We start from the raw sequence: 15,742 nt of genomic DNA, 5'->3' as shown, positions 1-15,742 counted from the left end.
AGTGCTGAACTACGATCTACCTCGTTGGTGACTCTCAGTCTATCCTTGATCGGACTTTGCTGGCTTTACCTTGCACTAAAAGTTATTCCCTTATCATGTATCTGTACACTGTAAATGGCTCGATTGTAATCATGTATTATCTTTCTGTTGACTGGTGAGCACGCAACAAAAGCTTTTCATTGTACCTCTACACGTGACAATAAACTAAACTAAAACTGAACAAAAAATCATCTAGGTTTCCAACCTTCCAATCCCCAACCTATGGCTGTTTGTTAACCGAGGGGATTAACCTTCCTCGCCAAGCGATCATTCTCTGATGCCCTAAGACTTTAACCATCCTCAGCCCCAACTACCTGCCCCAATATTCCAACAGGTGGCAATCCACTGACCCTCTCAGCCATATACATAATCACTAACCCCCATACTCAGAAATAGCGGTCTTGTGGAAGCTTGCAAAAACGTTGCCACCTAGGCCTTGAACATGACTGAGATTTGCTGCAGTGAAGAGCGTGACCGAAACGATCATGCCATGTGGCCCACTGCACTGACCAGATGTATGGCCATTAAAACTTGGTAAAGGTGCAGTTGGGTGGAGCATGAGAATTTTTAGCCCACTGTAATTGTCCACAGATCAACTGTTTGCTCACTTACTGCCCGCTTGAAATAATAAAAGCCCCACAAACAATATTATTAAAAACCAATAGTATTATTTCAAATATCTTGATTTTAAATACATTACACATACTTACAAAAAAGAAAAATGTCCCTTGTTTCACAAATTTTACAATCTATATACATATTGTTTAAACAAAAAATAAGCTCCATTGGAGATTGATGAAAAGCTCATCTTATGTTTATCTCTCGAGATGCTCTTAGTTATATTTACATGCAACCCGATATTACAAATGTCAGATATTTACAGGGATGTTTCAAAGTCAAATATAAATGTTGCACAAGGCTTTTTGAGGGGGGAAATTAACACTTGCTATATAATACACTAAGAAAAATACATTAATGAAAGAAGTGCTCATGTAACAACAGTGCAAACAAAAAAATACCTTGGGCGTAGAGACAATATATATATATGTATATATACACACCCATGTACAAGTCCCTTATCTAGAGACCATAACTTTACCAAATGCACAAAATGTGGTGCTTTCTGTGTAAAGTGGGGAACATCTACAAAAATAATCTTTGGAATGCAATAAAATTCACCCTTACACTATCAGCCATTTATTTTGATTCATGGAATAACTTTATGTTCTGAAGGCCAGTCATACTGGTGACAAGTCATTACACTGCAGGCCAATAAAACTGCTTGCAGTAAGTAGCCAGGCAGATGGTACTTAAAAAGTTCTCTGGAGATACGACAGTTCTGCGAGAGCCCATGAAATGGTCAGCTGATGAGGATGTGCCGCCTGGCTTCCCATTGTGCAATATTCTGAAGGAACGATCAGGCCAATTTAATTCAGCACTACTCCTGACACCACTGTAATAAGTGTTCCCTGAACAGCTGGAATGAAGTAAGGAAGTTCCATCGTGATTAATCTTCAAAATGGGGTAGTCAATACATAATGTTGCATTTTCCTGAACTTGTAGATCATTTACTTTTGCTTCAGAATTATATTGAGCATGGCATGCTGGCAAGACAGATTTTGAGCTCCTCAATATGTTAGCTCTTTAGCTTCAGGTCAGTAGCTTGCATTAAATCTTTACTTGTACTTTGACTAACCCGGCAATACTTCATCTTTTTTGATGACTCAGGTTGGTGGTCAAACTCTCAGTACCTGCCAACAGTTAAAAGAAATATATCCACATATAGATCCATTGCTTGAGAGTATCAAAATCTCTAACTTTTGGACTCACGTGGAGCGGGAGTGGAAAAGTACAGATTAGCGGAATACATTTGCTATCCTACAGTGCCATTCATTGGAGGATTCTGGTACAACTTCAACGAGATCAAGACCACGACTGGCATCTTCTCCCTCTTGCTCTTGGCTGCTTCCAGTGTCCTGACCACTGCCTAAAGGAGTAAAAGAACAAAAATCTTTCAAAGAATTGTTAGATATTAGCTAATTCAACAGACCCAAGATATGGAAGGGGTGTATGACCTGGGCACAATGAAGCAGGTAGACGGCATCAAGCAATTTAAGACACAAGTAGAATCAGTAAACTAAAAGGCATCTCAAACCTTCTCCACTGCTCACCGTTGCTATCCCTGTATCTCAAGTCTGGGACTATCCTTGGCTCCTCTCCCTAGTTCTCCCTCCCTCCAGCCCACCTCTGGGTATCCCAGCCACATCATTCACTTTAATACTCTGACAGAGTGTTTAGACCAAATTTGGAACTTAAAATCAGTCAACTTTCAAGAGCATCACTTCTGAGCAATTTAACTTATAATCCTTATACGGATATGCACGGGTATGCACTTTACTTTGGGTATTGGAGCAACATGGTTGAGTCATTAAGCTAGTATCCAATGACCTGGACCATTGCTCCACAGAAGCGCAGCGGTAGAGTTTCTGCCTTATAGTGCCTGAGACCTACGTGCGATCCTCACTATGGCTGCTGTCTGCACAGAGTTCATACATTCTTCCCTTGACCACATGGGTTTTCCCTGGGTTCTCTGGTTTCCTCCCACACTCTAAAGGCGTACAAGTTTCTAAGTTAATTGGCTTGGGGAAAGATTGTAAATTGTTCCTAGTGTGTAGGATAGTGCTAGTGTATAGAGATTGCTGATCGGCGCTGACTTGATAAGCCAAAGGGCCTGTTTCTGCACTGTATCTCTAAATTGAACTAAATCTCATCCCGGCTGCTGCAGATTTAAGAAACAAAAAATGAAATCAGAAATTGTGACAATGAAAAGGTTGGATTACTAGAAAAATTCAACTGGTTCACTACTGTATTACAGGGAAGGAAATCTGCCTCCCTACACTGTCTGTCCTCTACATTACACTAGACCCAACAATGTTGTTGGGTAGACTGATGGGACTGAAGGCTGATAAATCCCCAGGGCCTGATGGTCTGCATCGCAGGGTACTTAAGGAGGTGGCTCTAGAAATCATGGACGCATTGGTGATCATTTTCCAATGTTCTATAGACTCGGGATCAGTTCCTGTGGATGGGACGGTAGCTAATGTTATCCCACATTTTAAGAAAGGAGGGTGAGAGAAAACAGGAAATTATAGACCAGTTAGTCTGACATCAGTGGTGGGGAAGATGCTGGAGTCAATTATAAAAGATGAAATTGCGGAGCATTTGGATAGCAGTAACAGGATCGTTCCGAGTCAGCATGGGTTTACGAAGGGGAAATCATGCTTGACTAATCTTCTGGAATTTTTTGAGGATGTAACTAGGAAAATGGACAGGGGAGAACCGGTGGATGTATTGTACCTTGACTTTCAGAAAGCCTTCGACAAGGTCCCACATAGGAGATTAGTGGGCAAAATTAGGACACATGGTATTGGAGGTAGGATACTGACAATGGATAGAAAATTGGTTGGCAGACAGAAAGCAAAGAGTGGGGATAAATGGGTCCTTTCAGAATGGCAGGCAGTGACTAGTGGGGTACCGCAAGGCTCAGTGCTGGGACCGCAGCTATTTACAATATACATTAATGACTTGGATGAAGGGATTAAAAGTACCATTAGCAAGTTTGCAGATGACACGAAGCTGGGTGGCAGTGTGAACTGTGAGGAAGATGCTATGAGGTTGCAGGGTGACTTGGACAGGTTGTGTGAGTGGGCAGATGCATGGCAGATGCAGTTTAATGTGGATAAGTGTGAGGTTATCCACTTTAGTGGTAAGAATAGGAAGGCAGATTATTATCTGAATGGTGTCAAGTTAGGAAATGGGGACGTACGACGAGATCTGGGTGCCCTAGTGCACCAGTCACTGACAGGAAGCATGCAGGTACAGCAGGCAGTGAAGAAAGCCAATGGAATGTTGGCCTTCATAACAAGAGGAGTTGAGTATAGGAGCAAAGAGGTCCTTCTGCAGTTGTACAGGGCCCTAGTGAGACCGCACCTGGAGTACTGTGTGAAGTTTTGTTTTCCAAATTTGAGGAAGGATATTCTTGCTATTGAGGGCGTGCAGCGTAGGCTCACTAGGTTAATTCCCGGAATGGCGGGACTGTCATATGTTGAAAGACTGGAGCGACTAGGCTTGTATACACTGGAATTTAGAAGGATGAGAGGGGATTATTGAAACATAAGATTATTAAGGGGTTAGACACATTAGAGGCAGGAAGAAGGGTCTCGACCCGAAACGTCACCCATTCCTTCTCTCCCGAGATGCTGCCTGACCTGCTGAGTTACTCCAGCATTTTGTGAATAAAAACCTTCGATTTGTACCAGCATCTGCAGTTATCTTCTTATACTACTTAGAGGCAGGAAACATGTTCCCAATGTTGGGGGTGTCAGGAACCAGGGGCCACAGTTTAAGAATAACGGGTAGGCCATTTAGAACGGAGATGACGAAAAACTTTTTCCGTCAGAGAGTTGTAAATCTGTGGAATTCTCTTCCTCAGAAGGCAGTGGAGGCCAATTCTCTGAATGCTTTCAAGAGAGAGCTAGATAGAGCTCTTAAGGATAGCGGAGTCAGGGGGTTTGGGGAGAAGGCAAGAACGGGGTACTGATTGAGAATGATCAGCCATGACACATTGAATGGTGGTGCTGGCTCAAAAGGCTGAATGGCCTACTCCTGCACCTATTGTCTAATGTGGTTGTTACTCTGCAGTCAAGGATAACAAATACTGATTTGGATAGTGACACCCAGATCCTGTGAGGCAATAGGTAAAAGCAATCCAACTACTATATCTTCACCCCTCATAAGAGCAGCACATACACCTTTATACCTAATAATAATGCAATCATGATCACTAACCTGGAAAGCCGTGCGCCCTCTTCATATGTATCTTCATATTGCCTTTTTGAGTGAAGGAAATCCCGCAATATTCACATTTGTATGGTCTCTCACCAGTATGTTTCTTCATATGAACTTGTAGTGCATTTTTTTGGTTGAAAGCTTTCTCACAAAGGTTGCACTGAAATGGCCTCTCACCTACAAAACAGTGCAAATACTTTCAGTCATGATTAGCACTCAAATTTTAGCAAAACTTTTAGCTTCTGATTAATACAGAAATTGACCATTTTCCATGTTGAAATTAAATCTATGTTGATGGGAAACAAGGTCTTCCAACATTATCAATGGGGAACTTAACTCAACTTTGTCGTTGTTGATGTACCAGGTCTATTCACCATTAAAAGTTCTTCAAAGCGCGTAATTGGAGAAAGAATCCAAGGAGATGGTCTATAAAATAACAACTTCCCTACATTACTATTTTATCATGGGCAATTTCTTTTATTCAAGGGAACTAGAGAGAATACAGGGAATTACAGGTCAGTGAGCCTCTCATCAGTGATTGGGAAGATATTGGAGAGGATTCATCAATAGGATTTATTCCCATTTGGAATGGCTTAATTAGGAACAGTTAGAATCCTTTTCTACACGGCAGGTCGTGTTTTACTAAATATCTTGAGGTGGTGGTGAAGTTAATTGATAAGCATAGGGTGATGGATGTTGTCCACATAAATTTTGGAAAGGCATTTGATCATGTCCCCCATTGTAGGCTGATCCAGAAGATTAAGATGAATGGGATTAACAGAGACTTGATCGAATGGATTCAGATCTGACTTACTGCTAGAGGACAATGTTGTGGTAGATGGGGAATATTCAGGCTGGAGGCATATGGTATGCCTACCTTCATAGGTCAGGGCATTGTGTATAAGTGTCAGGATGTCATAATGCAGGTTAATAAGAATTTGGTACGGCCACATTTGGAGTATTACATGCATTTCTGGATGCTCCAGGATGGATGTGGAAAGTGTGCAGAGGTTTGTCAGAATGATGCCTGGATTAGGGGGGTATTTAGCTACAAGGAGCAGTTGAACAGTCTTGGATTGTTTTCTCTGGAGCGCAAGAGAGCTCGAGGAGACCTGATAGAAGTATATAAAATAATGAGAGGCATAGATATGATAAGACAGACAGAATCTTTTCCCAGGATGGATATTAGATAAATACTGGAGGGCATAACTTTAAGGTGAGTGGAGCAACATTTAAAGGAAGTAGACATACCTTGAGGAGTGTGTGGGGTGGGTTTTAAAACAGAGGGTATTACATGCCTGAAATGCACTGGTGATGGTTGAGACAGATATGTCAATGGCATTTAAGAGACTTTTGGATAAGCATATGGATGTACAGGGAATGGAGGGATATTCATTATGTGCAGTCAGGCAAGAGTTGATCTTGGCATCATGTTTGGCACAGACAATGTGGACCACAGGACCTGTTCTTGCGCTGTAATCATCTCTGTTCTAAATATTTGGTTAAAAACTGCAAACTTCCCACTGAAAGATGAATATTGCATTAAGCAAAAAAAATATTTAAAGGAAAAGCACTTTGTTACACTGATGGTTCTTCAAATAAAGGTAGATTCCATAGCGTTAAGAACTCACTGAACTAGGAACATTGTTTAAAATTGACATCTAGCAAATAAATGCAAAACTGTGGCCGATGTGAATCTTGATTGATATATGCAATAAAGTCTGCTGTAATTTAGGAATCAATGATATATTTTTAAATACTGTCAATTATAGAATACACAGAAATAATGTTGTATAGTTATAATTTGACAGGATTACAGGGGAAATGGTCCGGAAAATACAACTCATTTCATTGTGCTCCAGTTAATCTAAATGATTACTGCACTGAGCACAGGATATGATCGGAGAGATTAGATGATACGCTTTTAAAAAGACCAAAGCAACCAAAATAAAACTACAAATTATTCACACAGATGCATTTTCACCCTGCTTTACTAATTATGCGACATTACAATAGACTTTTTTTTAAACCAAAGAACCATTTTTTATTTTTTATTTTTACTGCTAACAATCTCAGTAGTTATACACAATGTCTAGACAGATGCAATTGTCCTTAATTCTACATCTAGTAAATATCAATTCAGATGAAGCAATTAAGATGTGCAAAGTTTACATTCACTTTCCCGTTGAAAGTTGTTACTCAAATCTGCTTCCAGTGCCACTGGCATCAGCATGAGTGGCGCTGTCAGTTATGGCAGCCTCGCCAACTGTCTGTCTGTCTGTCTTTTCGTCTTTCTTGGTATTTTTAGTGTTTTTTAAAAAGTATGTGTTAATGTTCTCTGGTTTGTTTTATGTGGGTGGTGGGAGTGGGGGTCAGGGTAAATTTATTTTTCCAATCTCTTACCTTGCTGGAGGTGCGATTGTTTTCCGGATCGTATCGCCAGTCACTCTGTGGCCTAACATCATGGAGCTGGCGGCCTTGCTCGAGACTGACTTTGAGCCCCACAGCGAAGCTGTGGACTTATTATCGGAGCCGATACCTTGCCTGGGATCGATGCTCCAACTGTGGCCTGCGGATTTCAACATTGAGGAGTATGCAGTCTCACTTAGAGACTGATGTCGGGAGCTCCAAGTCGCAGAAGGTTTGACCAGCCCCGACCCGGCGCAGGGGAGCTGAGATCCACCGGCTACGGGAGCCAAGATCGTCCTGACAATGGAAAGCTCTAGGCCCATGACCGCAGGAGGACTAAGAAGGGAAGAGATTGAACTTTTTTTTTGCCTTCCATCACAGTGAGGAATGTGGAAGAGTCACTGTGATGGATACATGTTAAAATGTATTTTGTGTGTTTTGTTGCTTTTTATTGGTATGATTGTATGGCAAATCAAATTCCTCATATGCTGCAAAACATACTTGGCTAATAAAGTATGATTATGATTATTATGATAATCTGCTAACTATTAAAACTGTCATTTCCATTTTCGCTCTTAAATCTGGTTATTGGCACTCCAGTCAGTGAGAACAGTTTTATCTCCTGCTTTCCATCAAAACCACTCATAATCAATATCACTAAATCTCCCTCAACAATTTTTTTAAATAAACTAAAATGTTCGATATTGTCTTAGAGATTTCCCATCTTAGCATTATGTACATTGTTCAAAGCCCCAGATGTTAATCCAAATACCTGTGTGGATCCGATTGTGCCTCTCCAGTTGACTTGGCTTGGCAAAGGCCTTGTCACATGATTCACATTTATATAACTTAGGCTTCTGACTGCTGGGAGAAGGTCCAGGCTGGTGCGTTTGAAGATGGTCCTATGATGAAAAGAAAACACATTTCTGTTTTTGTGTATCCAAATTTCACATAAATAAATACATTTCATGAATCTGTAATGTGTAATGCTAATATTTTATTTGCATACCAGAAAAATTTAATAGAAATCACTGGCAGCTTACCAAGGAAACAATTCTCTTCACCACCTTTCTGATTATTGTGTTAGTAATTTTAAATCCTGACTTTTGAATATTGACTCACTTGCCAATGGGGAAAGATTTTCTTCATGTACTGTTACGTAAACCTTTTATCTTCAAACTTTCTGCAAGGTTACATTTAATCTTCTGTCATAATCATAGAGTCATTCAGTCTACATGTGCAAGCTGACTACCAGGATCACATCTATACAAATCCTATTTACTAACATATGGACCAGAACCTTCTATGGCTTGATGATTCAAGTAGTTGCTTAGATACTTGTCAATTATTGTGTGAGTAGCCCTTCAAACACTCATGCAGGCTGTGCGTTGCAGATTTAAATTACCCTCCACGTTAAAAAATTCTTCCTCAGATCCCTTCCAAACCTCTTCCACCTTAATCGGAATTCTACATCCTCTCATTTTTGTCACCTCTGGTATTGGAGAAAGGTTTCCTACTTCATCCCAAATTAGTAAAGTCTTCTTCTAACTGACATTGCTCATCCTTGGTAACAGTCGTGTGAATCGCTTGTGTACCCTTTCTAAAGCTTTTTCTCATTTCCAGAAACTGTGGCCATAACTCTACGCAGATCTGGGGCCCGACCAGTTTTATAAAGTTAAGCGGATCAGACTCTCACATCAATAAAATGCATATACAAAATTCATCTCACTGGCAGGTTTGGCTTGGAAGGTTGTAGAAAATTCTATAATTATTCATTTCTGGCTAAGTGAAACATTGCCCTCAATGAAACAACACAAATTAAGAATACTGCCTGCACTTTTCCAAGATCCGCCAATTTTCCTAAATATCTCATGTTGGGTTTAATCTTCTACTTAACACCAGCTTATTGGAGAGATACAGAAAAATCAGGCAATTGTGCTGTTGATAAGGGGAGAAGACTCTATGTAAGCTCCAGACAAGGCTAATGTATTTATCAACCATTGAAGAGGAGCAGGGAAAAAGCAGAGTGCTAAACTTGTGCAAAAATGGAACAGAATTATATGGGCAAATGAAGATTGAACATTGATTTGATGCTTGCTGCCGCGGCAAGAATTGTACAGCCTCTTTCTAAAGAGGCAGTGTGTTGGTTACACGGTACTGGTGGGCTCGTGAGTTGGCACGATATCTGTCATGTTGGAATGACATTGAGTTAGTATTGAAAGTTGCACATTTAGGACGAATATCATTTATCAGGGCAGCAATCCAAGACTCCGCAACAGACTCTTATGTATACTCATTCAACCGAGTTCCCATCTGTTCTGTTTTAAAGATACAGCATGGAAATAAGCCCTTCGGCCCTCTGAGTCCATGCTGACCATTAATCACCTGTTCACAATAGTTCTGTAATCCCACTTTTACACGCACTCCCAAACACTAAGGGCAATTTGCAGCGGCCAATTAACCAAGAAACATGCATGTCTTCGGAACGTGGGAGAAAACTGGAGCACCTAGAGGAAACGCACGCGGAAGAATATGTAAAATCCACACAAACAACATCCGAGGTCAGAATGAGACCCAAGTGCAGCAGCGGCTCTCCCAGATATGTCACTGTGCAGTTTTTAAACTGAGATATTGCTGGTCCTGGAACAAAAATTTGGTCAATAACAGCAACTACAGGGTAATGGAGGGGGCATGCTCAACAGAGAAAGAAAAAACACAGATGATACAAAAAATAATTCGTTACATTAGTGACATGGACAAACTGGTGCTGATGCCTTGGGGAGAGGTGGAGGAGCAGAATTTCAGGGCTGACAGGATGATTTTCAGATTTTCAATGCAACATTGCACGGCACTTGTGACTGTACTTGGATAGACAGTGGGCCAGGAAGTCAGCTGCTGTATAATCCAGAAAAACACAATAATTGCTGGGCAGTTTGCTTCTCCAAACTTTGCCCATAACTTGGGCAACATTACTTTTTAACAACTCAAACCACCCATCTAAGACAGACTTTGCCCAGAGAATAAAATAGCACAGGACAGGAACAGGACGTTCAACTCATCATGGCAGTGCCGATCACAGAAGCTCAACAACAACCCCCAGAAGGGAACGAACACTGCACTCTAACGTTACAGCAGATCAGGTTGCTCACCAGCTGCTTCTGAACAGCAAACCACCACACAAGAATGGCACCAGGGTGATAAAGAGTCAACCTGGTACTTTTACAGCAAGGAACTCCACACAGCAATCGATTCCCTCAAGAATGGCAAGACAGCTGGCCTTGATGACATTCGCACAGAACAGATCAAACATTTTGGGCAGATTACACGAGAGTGGTTCCTCTTGCTGTTCAACAATTGTGTAACCCTCTCCCAGCTACGTAAAATATGGTGGAAAGCCCGTGTGATCGCTACCATTAAGACAGGGAAAGACCCTAAAGAAGCAAAAAGCTACAGACCGTTATCCCTACTATGCCATCGCTTCAAGCTCTTTGAGCGCCTCATCCTGAACAGACTAGGCCCAATCACCGAAACAACACCTTATACCAGAGCAAGCTGGCTTCCGGCCTGGGAGATCGTGTACGTGTATCAGCCAAGTGCTCAATCTAACTCAGCACATTGAGGACAGCTTTGAGAGGAATGAACCAACTGGCGTTGTCTTTGTTGATCTGACAGCTGCCCACGACACTGTGAACCACTTGCTGCTCATCAACAAGCTCCATGACATGACAGAGGACTTCCACTTGACCAAACTGATTCAACTGTTACTGGAAAACAGACGCTTCTATGTTGAGCTAAATGGTAAACGCAGCAGATAGAGGAAACAAAAGAATGGCCTACCTCAGGGCAGTTTCCTTGCTCCAGTGCTGTTCAATGTGTACACTAATAATCATCCAGTGTTCCCAGGGACAAGGAGCTTAATTTACACTGACGACCTTGGAATAGCAGCCCAGAGCACTCACACAGATGAGGTAGAAGCTACCCTCTCATCATCCTTAGACATCTTGACAACCTACTACCAGGACAATAAACTGAAGGCAAACCCTGCTAAGACCCAAGTTAGCCTGTTCCACCTTTGTAATCGCGAATCTGGGAAGAAGATGTCCTTAATATGGAATGCATCTATTGCATCTGCTGCTCTAGATGTCAACTTATTTACATCGGCGAACCCAAGCGCAGGCTCGCCGATCGCTTCGCTCAACACCTGCGCTCGGTCCGCATTGACCAAGCTGATCTCCCGGTGGCCGAGCACTTCAACTCCCCCTCCCATTCCCAGTCTGACCTTTCTGTCATGGACCTCCTCCAGTGCCATAGTGAAGCCCACCGGAAATTCGAGGAACAGCACCTCATATTTCGCCTGGGCAGCTTGCAGCCTAGTGGTATGAACATCGACTTCTCCAACTTTAGATAGTTCCTCTGTCCCTCTCTTCCCCTCCTCCTTCCCAAATCTCCCTCTATCTTCCTGTCTCCACCTATATCCTTCCTTTGTCCCGCCCCCCTGACATCAGTCTGAAGAAGGGTCTCGACCCGAAACGTCACCCATTCCTTCTCTCCCGAGATGCTGCCTGACCTGCTGAGTTACTCCAGCATTTTGTGAATAAATACCTTCGATTCGTACCAGCATCTGCATTTATTTTCTTATATTAACATGGAATGGTGTCCCTTTGAGACACTGTGACTACCCTGTTTATCTGGGGTCACTCTGGACCAAACCCTTTCCTTCAAGCAACACATCGAAAAGGTGATGGGCAAAGTGAGGACGAGGGACAGCCTCCTGTGCAAGCTGGCAAACCAGTCATGGGAACCAATGCATCCACACTGTGGTCAACTGCTCGCGCTGTGCTACTCTGCTGCAGAGGACTCTTGTCCTGTCTGGGAGATCATCGCATGTGAAGAAAGTTGATGCCGCCCTTAATGATAGCTGCAGATGCATTACTGGCTGCCTAAAACCAACGGATGTGGATAGCTTGCATGTCTTGGCCGGTATTGCTCCACTGGGAATCCGCAGATCAGTTGCCAGTAGAAGTGAACGTAATAGGCAAGTTGGGGACACCCGCCATTCCTGTCACTCCAACCACCCAGCCCCAAACTGCCTGAAATTAAGGAAGATCTTCCTTCACACAATCCAGCCACTGTCACAGTCTCCTCAAGCAACCAGACTAGCCTTGTGGGAAAAGAAAAGCAGTGAAAACCACCACCACAAAAAGCTGCCAATCCCAACCAGGGAACAGCTACTACCTGGTCACAGGTGTGACTGGAAGACCTGGAAGTCCTTCAATAGGTTTCATACAGGGATGGGCCGATGCAAGACCAATATGAGCAAATGGGGCTATGCAGATGCGGCAGACGCAGAATGTGTATGTGGAACATCTGAACAACCCTTGCCACACCTACTAAGATGCCCACTTCTTGGTGAACAATGCTGCCTAGAAGATCTAGCAGTGGCAAACGAGAAGGCTGTCCACTATGCACAAGCCTGGCCAAACATTTGAAACATAGATGATGGACATGAAAGAAGAAGTGCAGACCACAATGCCAAATTAAACTAATCTCATCTGTCAGAATGTGATTCATATCCCTTCATTCCCTGCATGTTTCATATGTCTGTTGAAATGCCTCTTAAACATCACATATTGCATCTGCTTCTACCATCACCCAGTAGCACTTTTTAGGCCCTGCCACCTTGTTAAAAAAACAACATGCATTGTAAATCACCTTAAAACTTTTCCACTCTCACCCATAAAGTTATGCCCTCTAGAACTTTACCTTTCCAACCTTGACAAAAAAGATTCCGACTATCTCCCCTAACTATGCCTCTCAATTTTATAGAAACATAGAAAATAGGTGCAGGAGGAGGCCATTCGCCCACAATCAATTTTCAACTTTTATGAACTTCTTTCAGGTCACCCTTCCAATGAGCCAGAGAAAATTATCTAAGTTTGCGGAAACCCACATATTTTGATTTCTGTGGTAAAACAATGAGAGGATGCCTTGAAATATCAGAGGGCAGAGTGGTGCAGCAGATAGCACTTCATGCCCCCAGCAACTTTGCTCAATCCTGACCTCTAGTGCTGTCTGTGTGAAGTTGCACATTCTCTGGGTGCTCTTGTTTCCTCAGACATCCTAAAGAGGTGAAGGTTGGCATTTTATTTGGCCGCTATAAATTGCCCCTAGTATGTAGGCAGGTGGGGAATCTGGGGTGAGTTGATGGGAATGCGAGGTGATAAACTGGGTTAGAGTAAGATTTGTATAAAATTGAGTAGGTGAATTGGCTATTATAAATTACCTTTTGTGTGGGGGCTGATATTAGAATCAGGGGGGTATCCTTGAGCTGGTGAGATAATAGGTTATAGGGAAATAAGTGGGGAATCAGAATTTGCCTAGAGCTGCCACAGACTTGATCGGTTGCCTGGCCTCCTTCTATGCTGTAATGAAATGTGAAAATATCATTGAACTGTTTAAGAAAATGAAGTTGATATTCTGGTGCTATAATTTTCTGGAAATCCAACCACAAGCATGGGGCAATGCCCAAACAAAGACAATAAAACAAGAGCAGCAACATGAATAGTCATCAATCATTTCATCAACCTACCTTGAGATGTGCAGCTCGTTTAAAGGCTTTATTGCAGATATTGCATACGTGGACTCTTTCTTCCCCGTGAGCTTCTCGGCAATGTCGACGGAGCATGGAGCCAGAAGAGAAGCCCTGGCTACAATTGGGACAGTGATTTATCTGCCCTTCATCATCTGTCTGACTGTCCTCCGTAAGACTTATTGCTGTATCAGGTACCTATACCAAAAATGGCACAAAAAAAAGTTTTTGATGGATACTGTTCTGACAAGGGTCACAACAGGGCACAAATGACATGCAATTTAGAGTCATACAGTCATATAGCATGGAAAAGGCTGTTCGGCCCAATTTTCCCATAGCGACTAACATGTTCCATCTACGTTAGTTCCACCGGCCTGCGTTGGGCTCATATCACTCGAAACCTGTCCTATTCAGGTACCTGTCCAAATGTTTAAATGTTGCAATAGTACCTGCCTCAACTACCTCAGCTCGTTCCATACACCCACCACCTTTGGGTGAAAATGTTACCCCTCAGCTTCCTATTAAATATTGCCCCCCTCACCTTAAACCTATGTCAGGTTCAGGTTCTACACCTTCAGGTTTCTCTGCTGGCACAGTTATTAATATCTCCAATTATTTGACACAGGAGAATATCCCAAAGACAGTACAGATGCTTCCCGCCTTACTATGCTTCGACTTACGATATTTCGACTTTGTGATGGCGCAAACGGCAGCAACCCGTAGTGAGCTGCAGCTCGCTTCCGGCCACGTGATCACGTGTATTCAATGCATTTCAACTTACGATATTTTCAGTTTCCGATGGGTTTCTCGGAACGTAACCCCATCGTAAGTTGAGGAGCACCTGTATCAGAAGGAATTGAATAACAGAGGGGAGAGACTGGCCGCTCTTCCTTGGTCTACCACTAAATAGCATTGCTTCACCTTTGTTCCTAACCCCTGCTTTTTAAATGTCTGTTGCCATCTCACACTACAGAGGGAGGTGTTTGAAATGATTGTGGGATATTAAAAGGTTCCTGGTCATGCTGTTCCTAGTCATGCTGGAATTATCCCTCCTGAAACAGTGAGGGCAACAGGAACTTTAATTGAAGGGTTCACTTTTTCAGCAATTGATTGGTGCTAACTGGTAGTGTTTTTCCAGAGGCCCATATAGACCTACTGGTCTATGCTATGATCTTATTCTTTGATGTGTGATAATGTCACTGTCTGTACCTGGTATGAAGCAGCCTCCTCTTGTGCATCAGTTGTGTCCTCTGGAGCCTGACTCACAAGCAGGACTTGTGGATGTGCTGATGCTGTTTGACTTGGCAAAGCTGAATCAGGAACCACTGTCGGAAATTGTTGCCCCTGTTTCTCGAGGGAAGGGGATAATGTTATCAGACATAATTGCAAAAATTAAAATATTAGATATTTCTCCAGAGCTTAAAAATGTGTATTTAATCTTTTGTTAACTATCCAGTGGGCAAATGACATTTATAAGGTAGCAAAATTAAGGAATCACAAATAAAATATTTTAAAGATAGTTCACTGGTAACCTAAAATGCCCATAACAAATAAATCACACACTAAATCTCTCTGTTGGAGTTGTCGCTTCAATGAATGAATATTACTTAATCGTGTCATATTTTTGTAAGTCATTATGTTATCCCCAATGTTCTCATAATTAGATATTTTTACTTCCTAGCTTTTAATGTGGTAATTTTCTTCCGTTCATCTCTATTCTTTTACATGCTTCACAAGGTCAGTTTATTAACGCACATTAAGCCACAACTTAATTTTTAAATTCTCATTCTTCTGTAAAGTTCTCTTTCAACTCTCTCAATCTCTGTAACCTTCTCCAGACTAAACACTGCAAGATCT

The 15,742-nt window shown here is 42.2% G+C and overlaps 1 protein-coding gene across 4 annotated transcripts in view; it reads right to left on the bottom strand.

Annotated features, from left to right (window-relative positions):
* Positions 1–754: 754 nt before the first annotated feature.
* LOC144592745 (zinc finger protein 236) overlaps positions 755–15,742 on the bottom strand; it is a 118,020-nt gene continuing 103,032 nt past the window's right edge. For 3 of the 4 annotated variants that reach the window (XM_078397686.1, XM_078397688.1, XM_078397689.1), the window contains exons 28-32: positions 15,095–15,229; positions 13,886–14,083; positions 8,069–8,198; positions 4,888–5,064; positions 755–2,026 (exon numbers count right to left, since the gene is read on the bottom strand). In XM_078397686.1, the coding sequence (XP_078253812.1) occupies positions 1,896–2,026; positions 4,888–5,064; positions 8,069–8,198; positions 13,886–14,083; positions 15,095–15,229 (771 nt within the window). In that variant the 3' untranslated portion in view covers positions 755–1,895. Of the gene's footprint in view, positions 2,027–4,887; positions 5,065–8,068; positions 8,199–13,885; positions 14,084–15,094; positions 15,230–15,742 lie in introns of those variants that run through there. The other variant, XR_013547175.1, reaches the window with a different exon arrangement.

This window comes from Rhinoraja longicauda, chromosome 4 (genome assembly GCF_053455715.1).
Source record: "Rhinoraja longicauda isolate Sanriku21f chromosome 4, sRhiLon1.1, whole genome shotgun sequence".
Classification (NCBI taxonomy): domain Eukaryota; kingdom Metazoa; phylum Chordata; class Chondrichthyes; order Rajiformes; family Arhynchobatidae; genus Rhinoraja; species Rhinoraja longicauda.
This window is presented reverse-complemented; position numbering and strand designations above follow the sequence as displayed.